This window comes from Peromyscus leucopus, chromosome 1, assembly GCF_004664715.2.
Source record: "Peromyscus leucopus breed LL Stock chromosome 1, UCI_PerLeu_2.1, whole genome shotgun sequence".
Lineage (NCBI taxonomy): Eukaryota > Metazoa > Chordata > Mammalia > Rodentia > Cricetidae > Peromyscus > Peromyscus leucopus.
In genome coordinates this window covers 52097909-52115282 of record NC_051063.1, presented here as the reverse complement: position 1 = coordinate 52115282, position 17374 = coordinate 52097909, and the positions used below count along the sequence as shown (strand labels likewise).

Below are 17374 nucleotides of genomic sequence, written 5' to 3'. Positions count from 1 at the left end.
GGAGCGGCGGGAAATTATTTATTAAAACACCGCCCGCGCTCTCATTTATTTGCGGTGAATAATCCTAGGCATCTCAGCGCGTTTATTAAACCTTTCCCGTCCCCGCGCCCGCATTACTTTAATAATAAATCGCGTGTCACTTTCCGGCGACATTATTAAACCCCGTCCGCTGCGGCAGAGGCGGGGTGCGGGGAGGATGAAGGCGGTGGGCCGCGGCTGCGCGTCCTTTCACTCCAGGCTTCAGGGCCCAAACCCTCGAGGCGGAAGAGGGGGAAACTGAGGTGTCAAGAAGGTAACCCCCTATAGAGTTTGCCCACGCGACAGATTTCGGGTTTGGGCGAAGAGTCAGCCTGTGCTCTGCAGGTGGGTGAGAGGAGACAGGCAAGCCACAGGGGCACCTTGGCGCTCCCACCAAGCAAAGAACAAGCTACGATGGACGCAGGGACCCAGACCCGGGTCCCCTCTCGCGGGGGGAGAGGGGGAACCTTCTTGAAATCACACAGCAAGATGCTCGCCAGCTCGACCCAGATCATCTACTCTCCTACTCTCTTGCAGTTCGTTGCAAGTGTTGGGCCCACACAGCGGAGCACGACCACCGGGACCACCGGGGGACCGCCGTGAGAACCCGATTGGAAAAGTGGCTGCCGCCAGGCAGAAGCTGTTGAAAACGCAGTGCACACACGCTGGAAGGGTGGCCAGCCCCGAAGATGGGGTTCCTGGCCACGCCCCTCCCAGGGGGCCCAGCAGCTTGCCTTGGGTCCCACAAAGCAAACGCAGACGCTAAGCCAAATGCCGTTCCTCCCTGCGGTGGCGCCAGCTCGGGAGGAGCCCCGGGGCGTAGGAGGTTGTCGCTTTCCACACACAGCCTCTTGGCCTGATGACTAACTCCAACCTACCCTTAGACCTTCTCATAAGCTCCTCAGTGTCCCTGGGCTAGGTCCAGAGAATGGAAGGAGAGACTTAGGCCAAAGAGCGCTTTTGTGAAGGACTTCAGATCAGATAAGACAGGTCATAGCTGGGACAGTTGGAAATAGGGTTACTATGACTTTGGGGTTCAGCTGGGAAATGGGAAGGAAATGGGGGAGCAGAGGGAGGGTGTGGCTAACAAGGGTGCCCCAACCACTCAGTTTAAACATTCATATTGGGGTCCCACTCACATAGACCTGTTTCCCCACTCTGCCTGGGGAGAAGAGAATAAGGACTAGGAAACAGGTAATCTATCCCTATACCAACGGGGTAGGGGGATAACTTCTGCCCTCCCTCCAACCAGACGGCTCCAGGCTCCCTCACTAGAGGACAGGAGAGGGCAGTGTAGGCCTGAGCGCAAGCCTTCTTTTCCCAGAGCAGGCCTGTTCAGGGCTTGTAGTCACTTGATGCCAGAGTCCTGTTGGAGTGGGAGGCCACTCAGGGGGTCTGGTCTCCATGTGCACATCTGTGAGAACTGTCTGCAGCAGCGTGGCTCTGTTTGACTATTTTTTATTGGTGCCCACTGTGTCTAGTCATATGCTAGGTGGGCTTTATCCACTGGAGAGGTTTAAGACATGGGCTGACCCACCCTCCCGCTGCACTGAACTAAATCAGTGCTACTGTGCTCACACCGCAGACAGGACTACAGTTGGTGAGTGTCCCTAGGAACTCGGTGAGGTGGAAAGCTTCCAGAAGATAAGTTTTGAGAAAAGGTAAACTGAGGCTACAACGAGCATTAAACAATCCATGAAAGGACCCTGCTCGCCCTTTCCAGTCTTCTCCACATCTTCTCAACAGCAGGGGTGGATACCGTATCCACACACCCACACCCACAAATCAGAGATCTGGATCTAGTAGTAATCCTCTTCACTCTCTGCCTCCTCCTGGGGAACCAAATTAAGTGACTGCAGCTGGGAGAATCCTGTGGCGTTCAGCTGGTCTGCGAACACAGGTGATGAAGGAGAAAGATCAGAGGAGGCCCAGACGAAGCAGACAGCTCGGTGTGTGGGAGAGCTACGCCTGGAGGGCACATCATTCCCATGCACACGCTCCTTACACAAATTCAAGGATCCTAAGACACCCCATCCTCCCAGTGCCCAGAGCCCAGAGCTTGGGGCTCCCTTACCTGGTGTGAGCACTGTCAGGGTAGCAGAGGCTTCCACTTGGCCCAGGGCGTTCCGGGCAAGGCAGCGGTAGGTGCCTTCATCACTAGGACGCAAAGCCTGGATCTGTAGCCAGCCGGTCACCTCAAACTTCTGAGGTCCACCCCTAAACTGGAGCCAGATGTGCTGTCAGCAAGGTCATTTGGGGAAGTCCTAGGTTTTCCGAAAGTACGCCCCTGCTCCCTGTTCCTACCTGTACAGAGATATGGGGGTCATCCCCTGGCAGCTGGATGTCCACGCCATCTTTCCTCCACTCAATGGCGGCCATGGGATAGGCAAACACCTCACACCCAAAGATCACATCCTGTCCCGTCACATTCCAAATATTGTGAGGCTGTGATAGGATCTGGGGCTCTGGGGCAGGGGGATGGGAGGGCGAGGCTTGAGAACAGGAAGCTGTATCCAGCTCAGCAAGAACACAATTTACAAATTAATGCGCACATGCTTAGGGCAGAACACAACTCATGCCGAGGTGAACACACATCTGCAAAGAAAATGTTCCACAAGCACAGGTCCAGACAAATGTAGGTGCAGAGACTCACAAGAGCGCAAAAGCAGGAACAGAGATGCACAGGTACACGGAGCAGTGTGCAAATTGCACAAACATGCCTACAGACCCGTAGCTTAGCTGAGCAACCACACTCTGTCCTGGACTGCTCCCCTGTCCTCACTCTACCCTGGGGCCCCTTTCCTGCGGGCTGTGTAACCAACACCTCTCTCCCCTCCTTCCCCCTTTTCTAAGCAGGCCCAGTTCCCAAAGGCCTGAAGAGCAGCCACATTCCAAATGTCGTGAGAATGTGAAACGGTCTGGGCTCTGAGCGGCTGGAGGTGGGACCGGTGCCGAGGCAGGGGAACCTGAAACCACCTTGTTGCACCGGGGGAAACTGTTGGGACCCCCTAGGGGCGCGTTTGTTTTCACTGCAACTGCTGCAGCCCAGCTAGACTTCATTAGGTGGAGGCTGAGGAAGTGGGAGCCGCCAAAGAAAACCTCACTCAGTCTTGAACACCCCCCCAACCCCAAGGATGAGGGGCGAGAGAAAGCAAGAAGCCATCTTCCTTTCAACTAATCCCTAAATGCAAGCGAAAAGGGATAGGCGGGAGCTGTGGTTAACAGGCTTTAAAATCCCTCTCCCAGGGCTCCAGCAGTCTGGGCAAAGTCTGGGGCGGAGGGGGGCCGGGGGGTTGTCTTGGGGTCTTTTCAGTTCTGACCCAGCTATTGGCTATGTGCCTGTTCCCTCGGAGGGCTGGTCCCTGCCAGTCTGGTTCTCAGGCAGCTCATTACATTAAACCTGCCACAAATCTCGACCTGCGTTTTAGTTGGCAGCCTTTGAGCCTCTCAAAGCTTACTCATCTTTTCTCTCTACTGACCAATCCTGTCGGGGATCGGGGAACAGTGCTTATAGGACTCCCGAGTCCCGGTACAAAGAGCCCTGGGCTTGCGTACCCGATTCACAGGGCCCGGGATGCACCACAGTGAGGTTAGCGTCGGGCCGAGCGCGGGCGGCCTCCTGCAGGCGGCAGATCTGCGCGTAGGTACGGCCGTCGGAGCCACACAGTGGGCGCTGCGAGCGACAGGCACACAGCGGCTCCGGCACCTCTCCTCGGCTCAAGTCACCGCCCGCGTCCAGCCGGCACTCGAGCTGCTCGCCGCAGCGCCCGTAGAAGTTGGCGCTGGGGTCCAGATCGCAGAGCTGGCCCTCCAGGTTGGCGCACTCCCAGCAGCAGCCGCACGCATCCCGCACCCGGCCTGCTAGGCAGCCCCGCGGCGCAGCGCACTCTTCTGGCCGGCAGGGAGCACAACCCTCGCCCTCGGCTAGGAGCCGCAGCCAGCCTCGCCGCAGGTAATCAGTCCCTGCGGACCGCCTCGCGCTAATGGGGAGCGGGGTCCACACCACCAGCAGTAATAGTAGTAGCAGGGGCAGCGCCAAGGTAGGTGCAGCATGGTTAGCTGGAAGCCCTTTGAGCACTCGGGGCATCAGCGCGTAGGTGGCACCCTGCCAGGAGAGGGAAGCCAGGTCCGGAGGTCAGAAACAAAGCCAGTTCGAAAAGACCAGCCTCACTGCCCCTCGTACAAAAGCTCGTAGCTAACACTGCCTCTTCCTCTGCTACCTTGGAGCCGACTAGAAGCCCCAACAAAGTGTCTGGTTACTCCCTGGGGATTATGCCAGTGGACTGATCTGGTCTTGGGAGAGAAAGAGTGAAGAGAGGTGGGGTGATAAAGCTCGGGATGTGGTCCCTAACACCCATGCACGTACACACACACACACACACACACACACGCACGCACGCACGCACGCACGCACGCACGCACGCACACACACACACACCAGCACCCTCTCCATAAACCACCCAACTTTGATGCACCATCGCCCCAGAGGTGTACAAAACTACACCTGAAGTAAGTTCAAGGTGGGCTGATGATGATGGGGGAGTCCCAGCGACTCACCTAGTGCCTTGGATTAGGCCCTTCGTAACAGCTGTGATTTCCAATCCTAAAGAACCGGTAGAGGGACTGAAAAAGAGTTGCATGCACGCCAGTCAGACCCGCTAGCCACCTCTGCTTCTGTCGAGAATCGCCGGCAGCCCACCGGCTAAGATTCAAAGGGGAGCTCCTCCGCCCCGTCTCTCCGCCCCTAGACGTCGAATACCCGCCTTCTTCCCAGGTTCTGAGGCCGGTAATTTTATCCAGTCACAGAGACCCTGCCTGGGCCTTCTACTTCCACCCTAACCCAAAGTCACAGTGAGTGCACAGGGCAGCCGCAACCAGACACCGAAGCTGGGAAAGCAAGGGTGTGAGAACTGGGGGCGAAGAGTCCGGGTGGGAATAGCCGAGGAGCTCAAGCTGTTGGCTGAACCCCTAGGTCCCTGTCTCTTCTGATTTAGTTCCTGAGAGCGGCAAACAGCTGCATGCATAATGGGAAGAAGGAAAGGGGTCTGTTGCTAAGAAAGTTTACGTTGGTGTATGGGCACTTCTGGAGGGCAGGCCCAGGGCCGGCTTCCTCCGGGGACAGTGTGCCGCTGTGCCCACCCAGTTTCTCCACCGGGGCGCAGACTCGTCTATAAGCGTCTCCATCTGGCATGCCACATCTGGCCACCTCCCTCCCACTATAGGGCAGGTGCTTGAACCAGCGAGGAGCCTGGTGATTAGAGGTCGGAACTGGCTAGCGGCCGCAGAGAGGCCGGCGGGCAACTCCCCCGTAGGGCGTCTCTCGGGGTCCGGATTACAGGTTGCAAATCTGAGGATCTCAGGGCCAACAGTGTTCATCCTGGAGACCGCCACCGACGCCACGGTGGCACTTTGGGCTGGGGGCAGGAAGCAGAGCATCCCCGGAGGCCCGCCCACCACCCTGAAAAAGGCAGGCTCCGCCCCTGCCAGCCCCTAAACAGCTTCCAGAAGCTGCGATCCTCCCGGGGGGAGGAAACCCAGTTTTCGGGCAACGGGGGGCGTGGCTTGTCTCGGCCCCGCCCAGGAGGCGTAACGGGGCCTGACTGCGCGTGCGCGCGAGGCCCGCAGCGGCCCGGCTCTCCATGGCGGCCTGAGGCCCTCCTGTTGTTGCGCGGGTCTGAACTCCACCAAGCCCTCCTCAAAGGAGCGCTCCGTCCGCACAGACGCCGCTCCTGGCCGAGGGCTCCTGACCAGGAAGGTGGACGAGGGCTGTACACCGGCAACCCCAACCTCCGAGGGGACGGGAAACAAATTTCACGCGAGGTTTCGGAACTGTCGCGAGAATCGGAACGGGAAACGAGGCGTCCAAAAGGAAAAGCCCGCGGGTTTTAAGCCAGGGAAGAACGGGAACCGGCAGGTGCTGATGGTGGCACTAGGCAGCCCCTTGGCTGGGGGACGCATGAAGTGTTGACCTGGGAGCAGAAGTGAACCGAGGGTTGCAGAAGGTTCTGGAAAAGGCGCGAGGGGGCTTGCCTAGCGGAGGACGGAGGCCCTCGGGGAGGCCCCTGCTGTGGCCGACAGTGGCCTTGGGGCGGCGATCGTCCCCCCGAGGTAGAGCCGGAGCTGTCCAGGAGAGCTAAAGGACTGTGAGCGTCCAGCGCTGGCAGCCACTGCCAATCTGCAGCGTCAGGGTCCCAGGCGCTCCCTCCACCTTTTCGTTCCCGGTGTTTGCTGTTAGTCTTTGCCATACCTTGCGCCCCTACTAGAAACCACGCCTGGTTCCCCACTGTGTTTTATGACTCTCTACCCCCGCGACTGGCTGCTGAGTAAGTTCTTGGGAAGCATTTGTGCATTAAACGTGAAAGACTCCCGGACTCTGAAAGATGACTTTGAACTGAATTTGCTGTCACTGATGAAGAGGCTAGGGATTAAATCGACGGAGAACGAGCGCCCTCTGGTGGGTTTGCAGCAGCAGGGACTAATCACAGTTCATACTGTCTACACTACGTCTCTGTAACTCTGAAAACCTTCCTACTGTAACTTTTGCGTAGCCGATGATTAAACACGGGGCCTTTTATATGTTAAGTCAGAGCTATGTCCCTTTGCTGCAGTTCCAGCCCTGAATTAATATTTTAGAAGGGATTTGTTCTCATAAGAATTTGAAAGCCTAGCCAGCGATTGAGGCTCTTCTATTTATTTATTTACTTATTTATTTATTTTTTGTTTTTTGTTTTTGGAGACAGGGTTCTCTGTGAAACAGTCCTAGCTATCCTGGACCAGGCTGGCCTTGAACTCACAGAGATCCGCCTGGCTCTGCTTCCCTTGAGTGCTGGGATTAACCGCTTCGCGCGGCTCTTTTAAAACACCTTTAAACGACAACAGTGTACAATAGAAGTAGCAAAAGAATTTGCGTTACTTATGCTTTAAACTTGACTTGGTTTGACCAGCTTCCTGTTGTTGGGCCAAAGGAAGGTATTTCTAGTCCATAGTCACTACCAGACAGCATCCTTTGCATGTCCAGGAGGGAGGCAAGATTCAGATGAACTCCTGATGGTTAATCTTTTTCTAAAAGTTATTATTGTGCTGTGTCTATCACGTGTGTGTATATAAGTGCAGGCACATGCATGCCACTGCACGTGTTTGGAGCTCAGGGGATGAATTTCAGGACTCGGATCATCAGGCAGCCTTACCCGCTGGACCATCTTGCTGTTCCCTAATCTTTTTTCTATATTTGTTTTTGTGTTTGTGCATGCTCAAGTGCATACGTACACACTATGTGCACACGCATGGGATCAGAGAACACCCTGTGGGAGTGCTGTCTTCTGCTGTCTTGTGCTCTCTTCTGCCGCCTTGTGAACTCAGGCCATCAGGCTCTGAGCCGTTGCTCCAAACCCCACAATTTTTTTTAATATGATTATGGCAAATTCCTGTAATCCCTGAACTCAGGCAGGAGGATCAGGAGTTCAAGGTCATCTTTGACTGCACAGGGAGTGTGAGTCCAGCTGGGCTACACAATACCCTGTCTCCAAAAACAAGCAACAGGGAAAACTCTCGGGACTACTTGGGAGGACTCACTTTATGGCCTCTACTTCATGAACTTTGTTTTGGTACAGTTATTGAAAATAGTGGGGTATCATTTTGAGGAGAAAGTGAAACACATGGTCTACCCTGGCAGAATAGATACAGATGAACTGTGCTTCTATAAATATTAGAATTGATTAAGTCAGAAAGGCTTGAGATAGATAATTAAGATGAAATGCTTTGTATTGACCTACGATGACAAATTTGTGCTCTCATTAAAGCAGAAAATACGATTAAAATAAGTATATAGATACTGACCACAGCTGTAGAAAGATGTCATAAATATCAGTAAACACCCTGAGAGAATTCTGAATGAGGTTGAGTGTAATGCTCACTATCCTTTATTGTGTAAGATTATTTTTATAATGAAAGAGTAGAAGCCAATCTCCCATACCACCCCCAAAAAATGAATAGAGACTATTTTTTAGGTAAATTAGAATGTTTAAATAAATATAGGAAATTGAGTTGGCCAGATAGGAAGATAAATATTGTAATTTAGCTACAAGTAACAATTACAAAATGAAACTGGAATAGCCAGAAGCTGGCTTCTGTAAAACCTAGGCATTCAGACAAGCTGAATGGGTTTTAAGACGTCTAGACAAAGACCAGGCTAATGATTTCTTTAGTGTATCCTTCTTCCTCCATCTCAGGGCGGTTTCTTTCTGTCACCCACACCTAGCTTTACTATCTCCTCTTCAGCTTTTGACCACCTGATGACCAATTTTTGTAAGAATAAAGTCAGAAGGAATGTTTAAGTAGTTAAATCTATGTTTATTTAAAAAAATATTTATTTATTTATTTATTTTTGGTTTTTTGAGACAGGGTTTCTCTGTGTAGTTTTGGTGCCTGTCCTGGATCTTGTTCTGTTAGACCAGGCTGGCCTTGAACTCACAGAGATCCCAATTGCTGTGATTAAAGGCGTGCGCCACTGCCACCCAGCCCATTTATTTAACATCTAAATGACTCTGTGTAGGTGGTGTGTGTGTAAGCACAGATGCACACATGCTACTGCAAGCAAGTAGAGGCCAAAGAACAACTTTCGAGAGGTGGTTTTCTTTCTCCTGCCATCGGATGTGGGGATTGAACTCAGCCTGCCAGGTTTTACAGCGAGTACACACAGCTTCTACACACCAGCGTTTACACACAGCTTTTACACACCCCAGCTTGCCTTCCTACATTTGTTGTTCCAGCTCCCTTTTTGCTCTTTAGACAGCGTCTCACTATGTAGTCCTGAATGACCTGGAACTTGCTATGTAGAACAGGCTGACTTCAAATTCACAGATAATCACTGGAATAATCCTCTTGTACACTGTAAAGATTTGTCACTCGAATTGGTTTAATAAAATGCTGATCAGCCAGTAGCCAGGCAGGAAGTGTAGGCAGAGTGGAGTCAGGAGCCACAGCCAGATGCAGAGGAAGCAAGATGAGAATGTCATACTGAGAAAAGGTACCAAGCCACATGGCTAAACATAGATAAGAATTATGGGTTAATTTAAGTGTAAGAACTAGTTAGTAATAAGCCTGAGCTACCGGCCAATCATTTATAATTAATATAAGCCTCTGTGTGATAATTTGAGAAGTGGCTGCCAGGTATGTGGGAACAAATGAGCAGGAGAGAAACGTCCCTTTACAGACAATGACAGCTCGTTCCTCAATACACCCTTTATTTTGTTTCCCTTCCCCCTCCACTTCCCCTCCCCCCACTGTGTGGAAACATAACTAAGACAATCCCTAGGCTGCGGATATAGCTCAAAGGTAGAGCCCTTGCTGTGAATGGCACTGAAAACTAAATTCTCTGAGACATTCCTGGAAGGAAGGAAGGAAGCCATCTTCCTGAGAGCCCTACCAAGACCACCTGGGCCAGGAAGAGATCTTGTTTATTTATTTATTTATTTATTTATTTATTTTTTTGGTTTTTCGAGACAGGGTTTCTCTGTGTAGCTTTGCGCCTTTCCTGGAACTCACTTGGTAGCCCAGGCTGGCCTCGAACTCACAGAGATCCGCCTGCCTCTGCCTCCCCAGTGCTGGGATTAAAGGCGTGCGCCACCACCGCCCGGCGGGGAAGAGATCTTGTATTCCACATGTTTGTAACATCTGTTTGAGACAGGCTCACATCATACCTCCAACCTTTGCTCTTATGATGTAATGAAGTTTAGCCTCTTGCCCCTGGCTGTCAGCACACAGGCTGCTCAATCCTGGAGTTATGGTAAAAGACCATAAACCATCAGGCAGCCTCATCTAAGAGCCCAAGAAGCCAAAAAGTCCCCCAAATGGGTGGACACTGTCTTGCTGGCCAAATATAAAGAGTTTGCTCCCTATGATGAGAACAGGTTCTACATGTGTGCTGTTTTTACAGCCCAGCATCTGCATGTCAAGAGCACTGCAGGGCTTTGGCTCCATGACCAAGACTGATGAAGGACTTAGAGAAACGCTGTCAAGCCTGGCCATTCCAGCAGCCGCTCTAAGACTGGGTCTTCCAAGCCCTGAAGAGGCGGAAAATGGCAGAAAGGGACCATGATGGGGTGACACACTAACACCCCAGGTGAGAAATGGTAGAATTGTCAGACAGGTGGCAGCTGCCAACAAGAAGCACTAGAGCAAGCCACCATAGTAGCACACACCTTTAATCTCAGCACTCAGGAGATGGGGCAGGCAGACCTCTGTGAGTTCAAGGCTAGCCTGCCCTACAGAGTTAGTTCAAGGACATCCAGGGCTATACAGAGAAACTGTCTCGGGGTTTAAAAAAAGCACTAGAACAAAGGATTCTGGGTCCATAAATTCCCTCATTCAAAACAAGTACATATAATGGAGTCTAATGTTGTCTTCTGAGGAGAGCTGGGAAGTAAGTTAACATTCAAGCTTCTCCTGAACTGACTGTTCTGCTGGCTGAAACTAAAAAGCCCAGGTAACTGCGTTCAGATCTCCAAGCAGAAAAGGTGGGTGCTTTGCCATGCATTGGTTACGTCATCTGTAGATTTTAGGCAACCAGATCCAGGGAGAATCCTGATCCCCGCAAAGCACCTGATTATAACCATTCAACGCTGAGTGTGTTCATATGTTTGTAAGCCTCACATGTGAACATCTCCGGCTTCACAAAACCTGGGTTCTCCATGCCTTTTCTGTCAACTCTCCCCTAAGGCAAGGCATAGGAAGAGAGGTGGCAATCCGAACGATGCTCAGCGAAACCGCTCAGTGTAGTCCAAGTGGCAGATCTGTAGAAGTCCATCCCAGTTGTGCTCACAAAGAATGCAGAACTGTGGGGCTCCTGGGACCTAGGGCTTGGATTGCAGTCACATTTCTCTCTGCAGAGTTTAAAAGTAATGTGGCTGGATCACAAGAGACAAGGATGCTATGACCCAGATCTTGTGTTTAGGGAGCTAAGCTCCCAAAAGTCCACCCACTTTTGTCTGGCACTGGGTGGAGCTAGAGACCCCAAAGTCTAGGAAGGGCCTCTTAGGAGACATTATGTTAAATTACAATGTGAGTTTCCTTGGGGCTACGAGGTCTCGCAGAGGACCTGAGTTTGGTTCTCAGCACTTCTGTCAGACTACTCACAACCACGTGCAACTCCACCTCCAGGGGAACCTACTGCCTTCTTCTGGTCTCCAGTTTCAACTGCACTCAGACACAAGCACATAATTAAAATTAAAAATAAATCTGTGGGGGGAAAGTCTAGACTCCCAGAATTAGCTTTGCTAGTAACAATTACCTATCTAAACTGTTTCTTCCGAAAAAACTAGGAAGCCAAAAACAACTAGTGGTGCCTGCCTTTATTCCCAGCACTCGGGAGGCAGAGGCAGGTGTATCTCTGAGTTCGAGGCCAGCCTGGTCTACAGAGTGAGTTCCAGGAAAGGCACAAAGCTACACAGAGAAACCCTGTCTCAAAAACAAAAAAATAAAAAAATAAAATAAAGAACTGTGCCACCATAACCCAGCTCTAGCACAGTGATTTTAAAGTTTTTCTGTAGGTGGAATTTTCCCAACCTGGGAGCCACTTCTAAATTACCACACAGAGGCTTAATGTCATTAATAAATGCTCAGTCAATAGCTCAGGCTTGTTAGTAGCTAACTCTTACACTTAAATTAATCCATATTTCTTATCTATACTTTGCCACATGGCTTAGTACCTTTTCTCAGTACATGCCTATCTTGCTCTCTCTGTATCTGCTAGTGACTCTCTGACTCCGCCCTTCCTCAGCCCATCATTCTCAGTTTGGCTTTCCCACCTAACTTTATCCTGTTCAGCTATTGGCCAGTTAGCTTGTTTATTAAACCAATCATAGCAACATATATTCACACAGTATAGAGAAGGATTATTCCACTTAACTACTAATATTTAAATATTGAAAAATGTATATAAAAACCCAGAATTTGGGGTCAGAATTGTCAGATCAAAACGTTTAGAGATAGCTTAAAGGGAACCCCCAGATAGTGCTGAGCTAAGGGGGCAGGGTGAGAAAAATCAGAGCTAATATCTAAGTTACTGGTGCTTGCCAGATTGTTTCAAAGATAAACAGCAAACAAAAATAGAGAATTGATCCCATTCAGCAGTAACCAAATGGGGACAGAAAGATAGCTCTCTGGTAAATTGCTTCCTGCAAAAATACCAAGATCTGAATTAAGTCTCCAACACTTAAGAAAAAGATCAGGCTGGGTGGTGGTGGTGCACGCCTTTAATCCCAGCACTTGGGAGGCAGAGGCAGGCGGATCTCTGTGAGTTCGAGGCCAGTCTGGTCTCCAAAGCAAGTTCCTGGAAAGGCTCCAAAACTACACAGAGAAACCCTGTCTCAAAAAACCAAAAAAAGGGGCTGGAGAGATGGCTCAGAGGTTAAGAGCACTGACTGCTCTTCCAGAGGTCCCGAGTACCATTCCCAGCAACCACATGGTGGCTCACAACCATCTGTAATGAGATCTGGTGCCCTCTGCTGGTGTGCAGGCCTACATGCAGGCAGAACACTGTATACATAATAAATAAATAAATCTTAAAAAAAAAGAGAGAGAGAGAGAGAAAAGAATAGAAAGAAAAAGATCAGGCTTGATGGATCCCTGGGGCTCTCTGGTCATCCAGCTTAGTAATAATTGGCAAGCACCAGGTACCATGGAGAGATTCTATCTGGAGGAGGGTGAGCAGGCAGTCAGAAAAGAGAAAAGAGAGGTGGATTGCTCTTGAGAAATAATATCCAAGATTGATATCAGGTCCACATGTGTACTTCCTGGCATACACATACAGGTAACTATCACCTGCTATTTTGGATAAAGCTGGCTTCTCTAGCCTGCAGCAGTCTCTTCCTGGCCTGCTTCCCCCATTTACGATTCCTGCTTGCCCCTGTAGTGTGGTGGTAGATTGTGGACCCTAATAAGATTTGCCTGAAGATCAGGGGACAGAACAAGCCACTAGATTAAACATAGATGCCAGGCAGTGGTGGCACTCGCCTTTAATCCAAGCACTCAGAGGCAGAGATCCAGATGGATCTCTGTGAGCTCAAGGCCACATTGGGCTGCATGAAATTAACTCAGTCTAGGAGAGAAATAGAGCCAGGCAGTGGTGGCACACACCTTTAATCTCAGTACTTGGGAATCACACGCCTTTAACCCCAGCAAGGTATATAAGGCGGGAGGAGACAGGAACTAAAGGGTTTTCCAGGCTGAGGAGTTGGTGAGGTAAGAGGGGGTGGCTGTGGCTTGTTCCTTTGTCTCTCTGATCTTTCAGCCTTTACCCCGATATCTGGTACCAGGTTTTTTATTATAAGACCATTTTAGAATCCTTGGTGTTTATGTTCCTTGAGCTAGATGGTTCCTTCTGGTCTCCCACTGCAGTAGTACTAACAGCTATCAGTTAGCAAACAGTCACTTACAGGGGCCACCCACAGCAGCACACAACTTACATAAAAGAGCTTGTTTCAGACTTGTAAAAAGTCTGCAAGGTAAGACTATTAAGTTTACCCCTTAGATGAAATCCGAGGCCCAGATCCCTGGATAAGTTTGCCCACCGTCAACGCTAGAGAGCAACATAGCTAAGACTTGAACTTGGACCTGCCCAGGCCTGAGACACGACTCTCACATCTCACTATCCTGATGGGTACTTATCTGTCAACCTGCGGCTAGAATCAAAACTGCGGTGCATTTTCAAAATTGTATGTATTTATTTTATTTTAGTTGGTTGTTGCCTTTGAGACAGGATTTCTCTGTGTAGCCCTAGCTGTTCTGGGGTCCCTCTGTGGACCAGGCTAGCCGCAAACTCAGAGATCTGCCTGCCTCTGCTTCCCAAGTGCTGGGACTAAAGGCATGGACCACAACTCTGGGTTATACTGCAGTACATTTTAAATAAAAATTTATTATGTGTAGTACGTGTCTATGTGTGGATATTAATAGGTTTTCTCTGTAACCCCTAGGTGTCTCTAGGATGCTGTAAGCCAGATCAAGCTGAATTGAAAAAGTAAAAGAACAGGTATATTTTGAGTAAAGCAACTCCTGGGTGAGTCCTCCAAACCCAGAGATCGGCCAAAGAAGCCATGCGTCCCAACTAAAGCAGGGAGCATATATACCCTGCAGGCGAGACAGACTTGTCTTCCACAAGCTGGGTTTGTGCCCACGCGTGGTCAAAAACTGACTGCTTTAGGCGGGGTCTTGGGCTACTGGCAACTTCCGGGGAGGAGCTGCCGAAGTCTCCAAGAATTCGGAACTGGGCTTTTTGGTGCCTTTCTGCTTTGTTGGATATTCTCTGAGAGGGTGGGATTTGGAGAGAGAAGAATCGGACTTTCCAGATCAAGCTTGAGTGAACTGGAGGTTCCACCCAAACAGATCTGTGCATGTGAATGCAGTTATCAACAGAAGCCAGGGATGTTGGATCCCTGGAGATGGAGTTGGAGGTATGGGCCTGCTGCTGTGAGCTGGGAACCCAGCTCTGGTCCTCTGGAAGAGCCTTAATACTCAACCACTGAACCGTCTCTGCGGCCCAGTGGTAGATGTTTAAAAAGACTCCAAAGTGCCATGCTGTGGAGATGCAGGGATGCGTGTGGCCAGATGGTAGGAAATGACAAGGTAGGAAGGTGATGAGGAACTTCCTGTGTGGGTCACAGCTTCTCATCACTGAGGCTTCAGGGCGGGAGCCTAGAGAGGTCTAGGGGTGTGGCTCAGTGGCACAGTTTACACGAGGCCTTGGATTTGGATCTTCAACACTACAGAAAAGTAAGAAAAAAGCAGGTAGGGAAAACCTTATCCTTACCTGTAGCTGGGCCTGGTGATGCGGGTCTCTAATCCTGCTCCATTCTTTTGCAGGTGGGATCAGCCTTCTCACAGGCTTGGGACAGGAACAGCACCTAGGACCTAGGGAGCCGACAATTTCCTCAGGGAGAGAAGGAAATGGAAGAGAGGACTTGTCCAGAGGCACCCTGTTCCGCGGCACATCAGGTGGGTGGCTCCTAGGCCTAAACCAAGCCTTGTAGCTAATCAAAGGCCTGGCGTGCTCAGGGTTGGCGGCCCGGGCGGGCGGGCAGGGAAGCCCGCACAGGAGCTCCAGTTGCAGGCCAGGCGGTGGGCCCCCTTTCCACCTGCCTTAGGGCACCCCACCGAGGGCGGGAGAGATGGAAAGAGGTAGTCCAAGACGGGTCGGATTTCCAGCCAGCTCCCACCTCACAGGAGGCGGCCCATTATCCGGCGTCGTTAAAGAGCAATTAGATGGAAATTAAGCCGAGAACAAGTATTGATTATCTCATTAAGGCCGGGGGAGCCCGCTCTGTCGGAGTGAGTTTACCGCGGCTCACCCCATTATCTGCAAGGTGAAAACCTGTGGTCATCAACATCCAGCGAAGTATCGATCTTGCCCCAAATCCATTCCTGACCCTCTTTCGTAGAATAAGTGGGTTCTAGAGAGATGACATCGGGGGTGTGAGGAAATAGAAAACTGCATGCACGTGCACACCCACACCCGTACACTCCTTAGCACATTCTCTTTAGTTCCTCTCTCATGTTTTCCTTAACACTACTGCGGGGGGGGGGGGGGGGGGGGGGCAGTGACAGTTCACATAACTCCAGGATTGGAGCCATGTCCTAGGTTTTACATCGAAGGAAGAAAACCAGAGTAGAGACTGATTTTTTTAACTTCCTTCCTTCCTTCCTTCCTTCCTTCCTTCCTTCCTTTCCTTTCCTTTCCTTCTCTCTCTCTCTCTTTCTTTCTTTTTTTTAAAGAGACTACATCTTCCTTTGTTTGCCTGACTAACCTCCAACTTCTTGCCTCATGCCATCCTCCTGCCTCATCTGGGAATGTAGGCACTGGCTACAGCTTGCACCAGAGCTGAGACTTAATATTGTCTCTTAATACAAAATAGAGGGTGTAGCAGGATTTTTAAGAGTTCTTATTAATAAAATCAAACCCGAGGTCAGTTATTGGGGTCCATGCTGGTAGATCAGAGAAACAGAACAAGCCACAGCTATCTCACCTCGCCGGATCCTCAGCTGGTCTTGTCTCCTCAGACTGGAGGCCTCTGAGTCCTCATCCGGAATGGGTCTCAGCTGAATTACTGCTCAAAAGCCTGAATGCTTAACCAGCCACATGCTTAACCAGCCAAATACTTAACCAGCCAAATGCCGCTAGTTTCTGGTCCTCACGCCTTATATATCTTCCTGTTTTCTACCACCACTCCCTGGGATTAAAGGCTGGCTTTCTGGGATTAAAGGCGTGTCACCATGCTTGGCTATTTCCAATGTGGCCTTGAACTCACAGAGATCCAGAGGGATTTCTATCTCTGGAATGCTAGGATTAAAGGTGTGAGTGCCACCATTTTCTAGCCTTTGTATCTAGTGGCTGTCTGTTCTCTGACCCCAGATAAATTTATTAGAATACACAATACCACCACATCTCCTCTCTTTTTGTCTAAAATTAAAAAAAGCTTATAACTAATACAAGAAAAAACTATCCAATAAGTATATACAATATATACAGCCAAAAATTACATTAATGATGTCTAGTCCATTAACATTTGACAGATTCAGATAAAACTCCATTATATATAGTAACAATGTCCAGTCCAGTAACATCTGATAAACTCAGACCAAAAAGTTTTCATTACTTATCTTATTTAAAACAAGTAGTTACTTTTTAAAAGTGGATTCTATAATCTCCCTTTTTATCTTATCATATCCATATTCTCTCTTTTTTCTTTTCATAATAGATTCAGTAGTCTACCTTTTGTTATTTTTATATCTTCCCCTTTTTCTTCAGTGTAGATTCAATGATCTACCTATTTATCCTATTATTTCTTTATCTTTTTTCTCAGAGTAGATTCGATGATCTATCTCATATCTATATTCTCTTTTTATCTTTTTTCTCAGAGTAGATTCGATGATCTATCTCATATCTATATTCTCTTTTTCTTTTTGCTTTCTAGGGGTGAAGATATCTTTAGGGAATCTTGAAAAGAAAATTTTTGGGTTAATCATCAAGTCCTGTATCATTTGTCCAGTCTCTGCATAATAGGAAAGTTCAGGGCTTGTTTCAAGTCCTTGTTCGAGTAGTCTGTCAGGCTGGATCATCTCAACTAGTCCTCTCGAAATTGTCCTGACCAGTTTGTAGTTCAAAGTCGATTTTTCCATGGTGTTAATTGGCTTAATGGCTTTATCATAGTCCATGTGGAATCATCGTTGTAGGATCCTGTCATCTTTTTGAAGATTTCAAAGTCACTGTTAGGCATGGTCATGGTTTCCTGCAGACTTTTTTTTTTTTTTTTTTTTTTTTTTTTTTTTTTTTTTTTGGCTCCTCTGTGGTTTGGAGCAATCATAG

The 17374-nt window shown here is 49.5% G+C and overlaps 1 protein-coding gene and 1 long non-coding RNA gene across 4 annotated transcripts; one reads left to right on the top strand and one right to left on the bottom strand.

Moving 5' to 3' along the window:
* Positions 1-1460: 1460 nt before the first annotated feature.
* Positions 1461-5039, bottom strand: Kazald1 (Kazal type serine peptidase inhibitor domain 1). The gene is made up of 5 exons (XM_028891165.2): positions 4576-5039; positions 3574-4123; positions 2323-2483; positions 2093-2240; positions 1461-1906 (listed from the first exon to the last, which is right to left on the bottom strand). The coding sequence occupies exons 2-5, from the start codon at positions 4103-4105 to the stop codon at positions 1818-1820; spliced, it is 930 nt and encodes a 309-aa protein (XP_028746998.1). The 5' UTR covers positions 4106-4123; positions 4576-5039; the 3' UTR covers positions 1461-1817.
* Positions 3888-15922, top strand: LOC114708140. Of its 3 annotated transcripts, none has more exons than XR_005091885.1 (3): positions 3888-3970; positions 13989-15006; positions 15784-15922. It is a non-coding gene; the product is annotated as an uncharacterized LOC114708140 (long non-coding RNA). The 3 variants fall into 3 exon arrangements; XR_005091886.1 differs by lacking the exon at positions 3888-3970 and adding an exon at positions 5567-6472; XR_005091887.1 differs by lacking the exon at positions 3888-3970 and adding an exon at positions 9638-10138.
* Positions 15923-17374: the final 1452 nt, after the last annotated feature.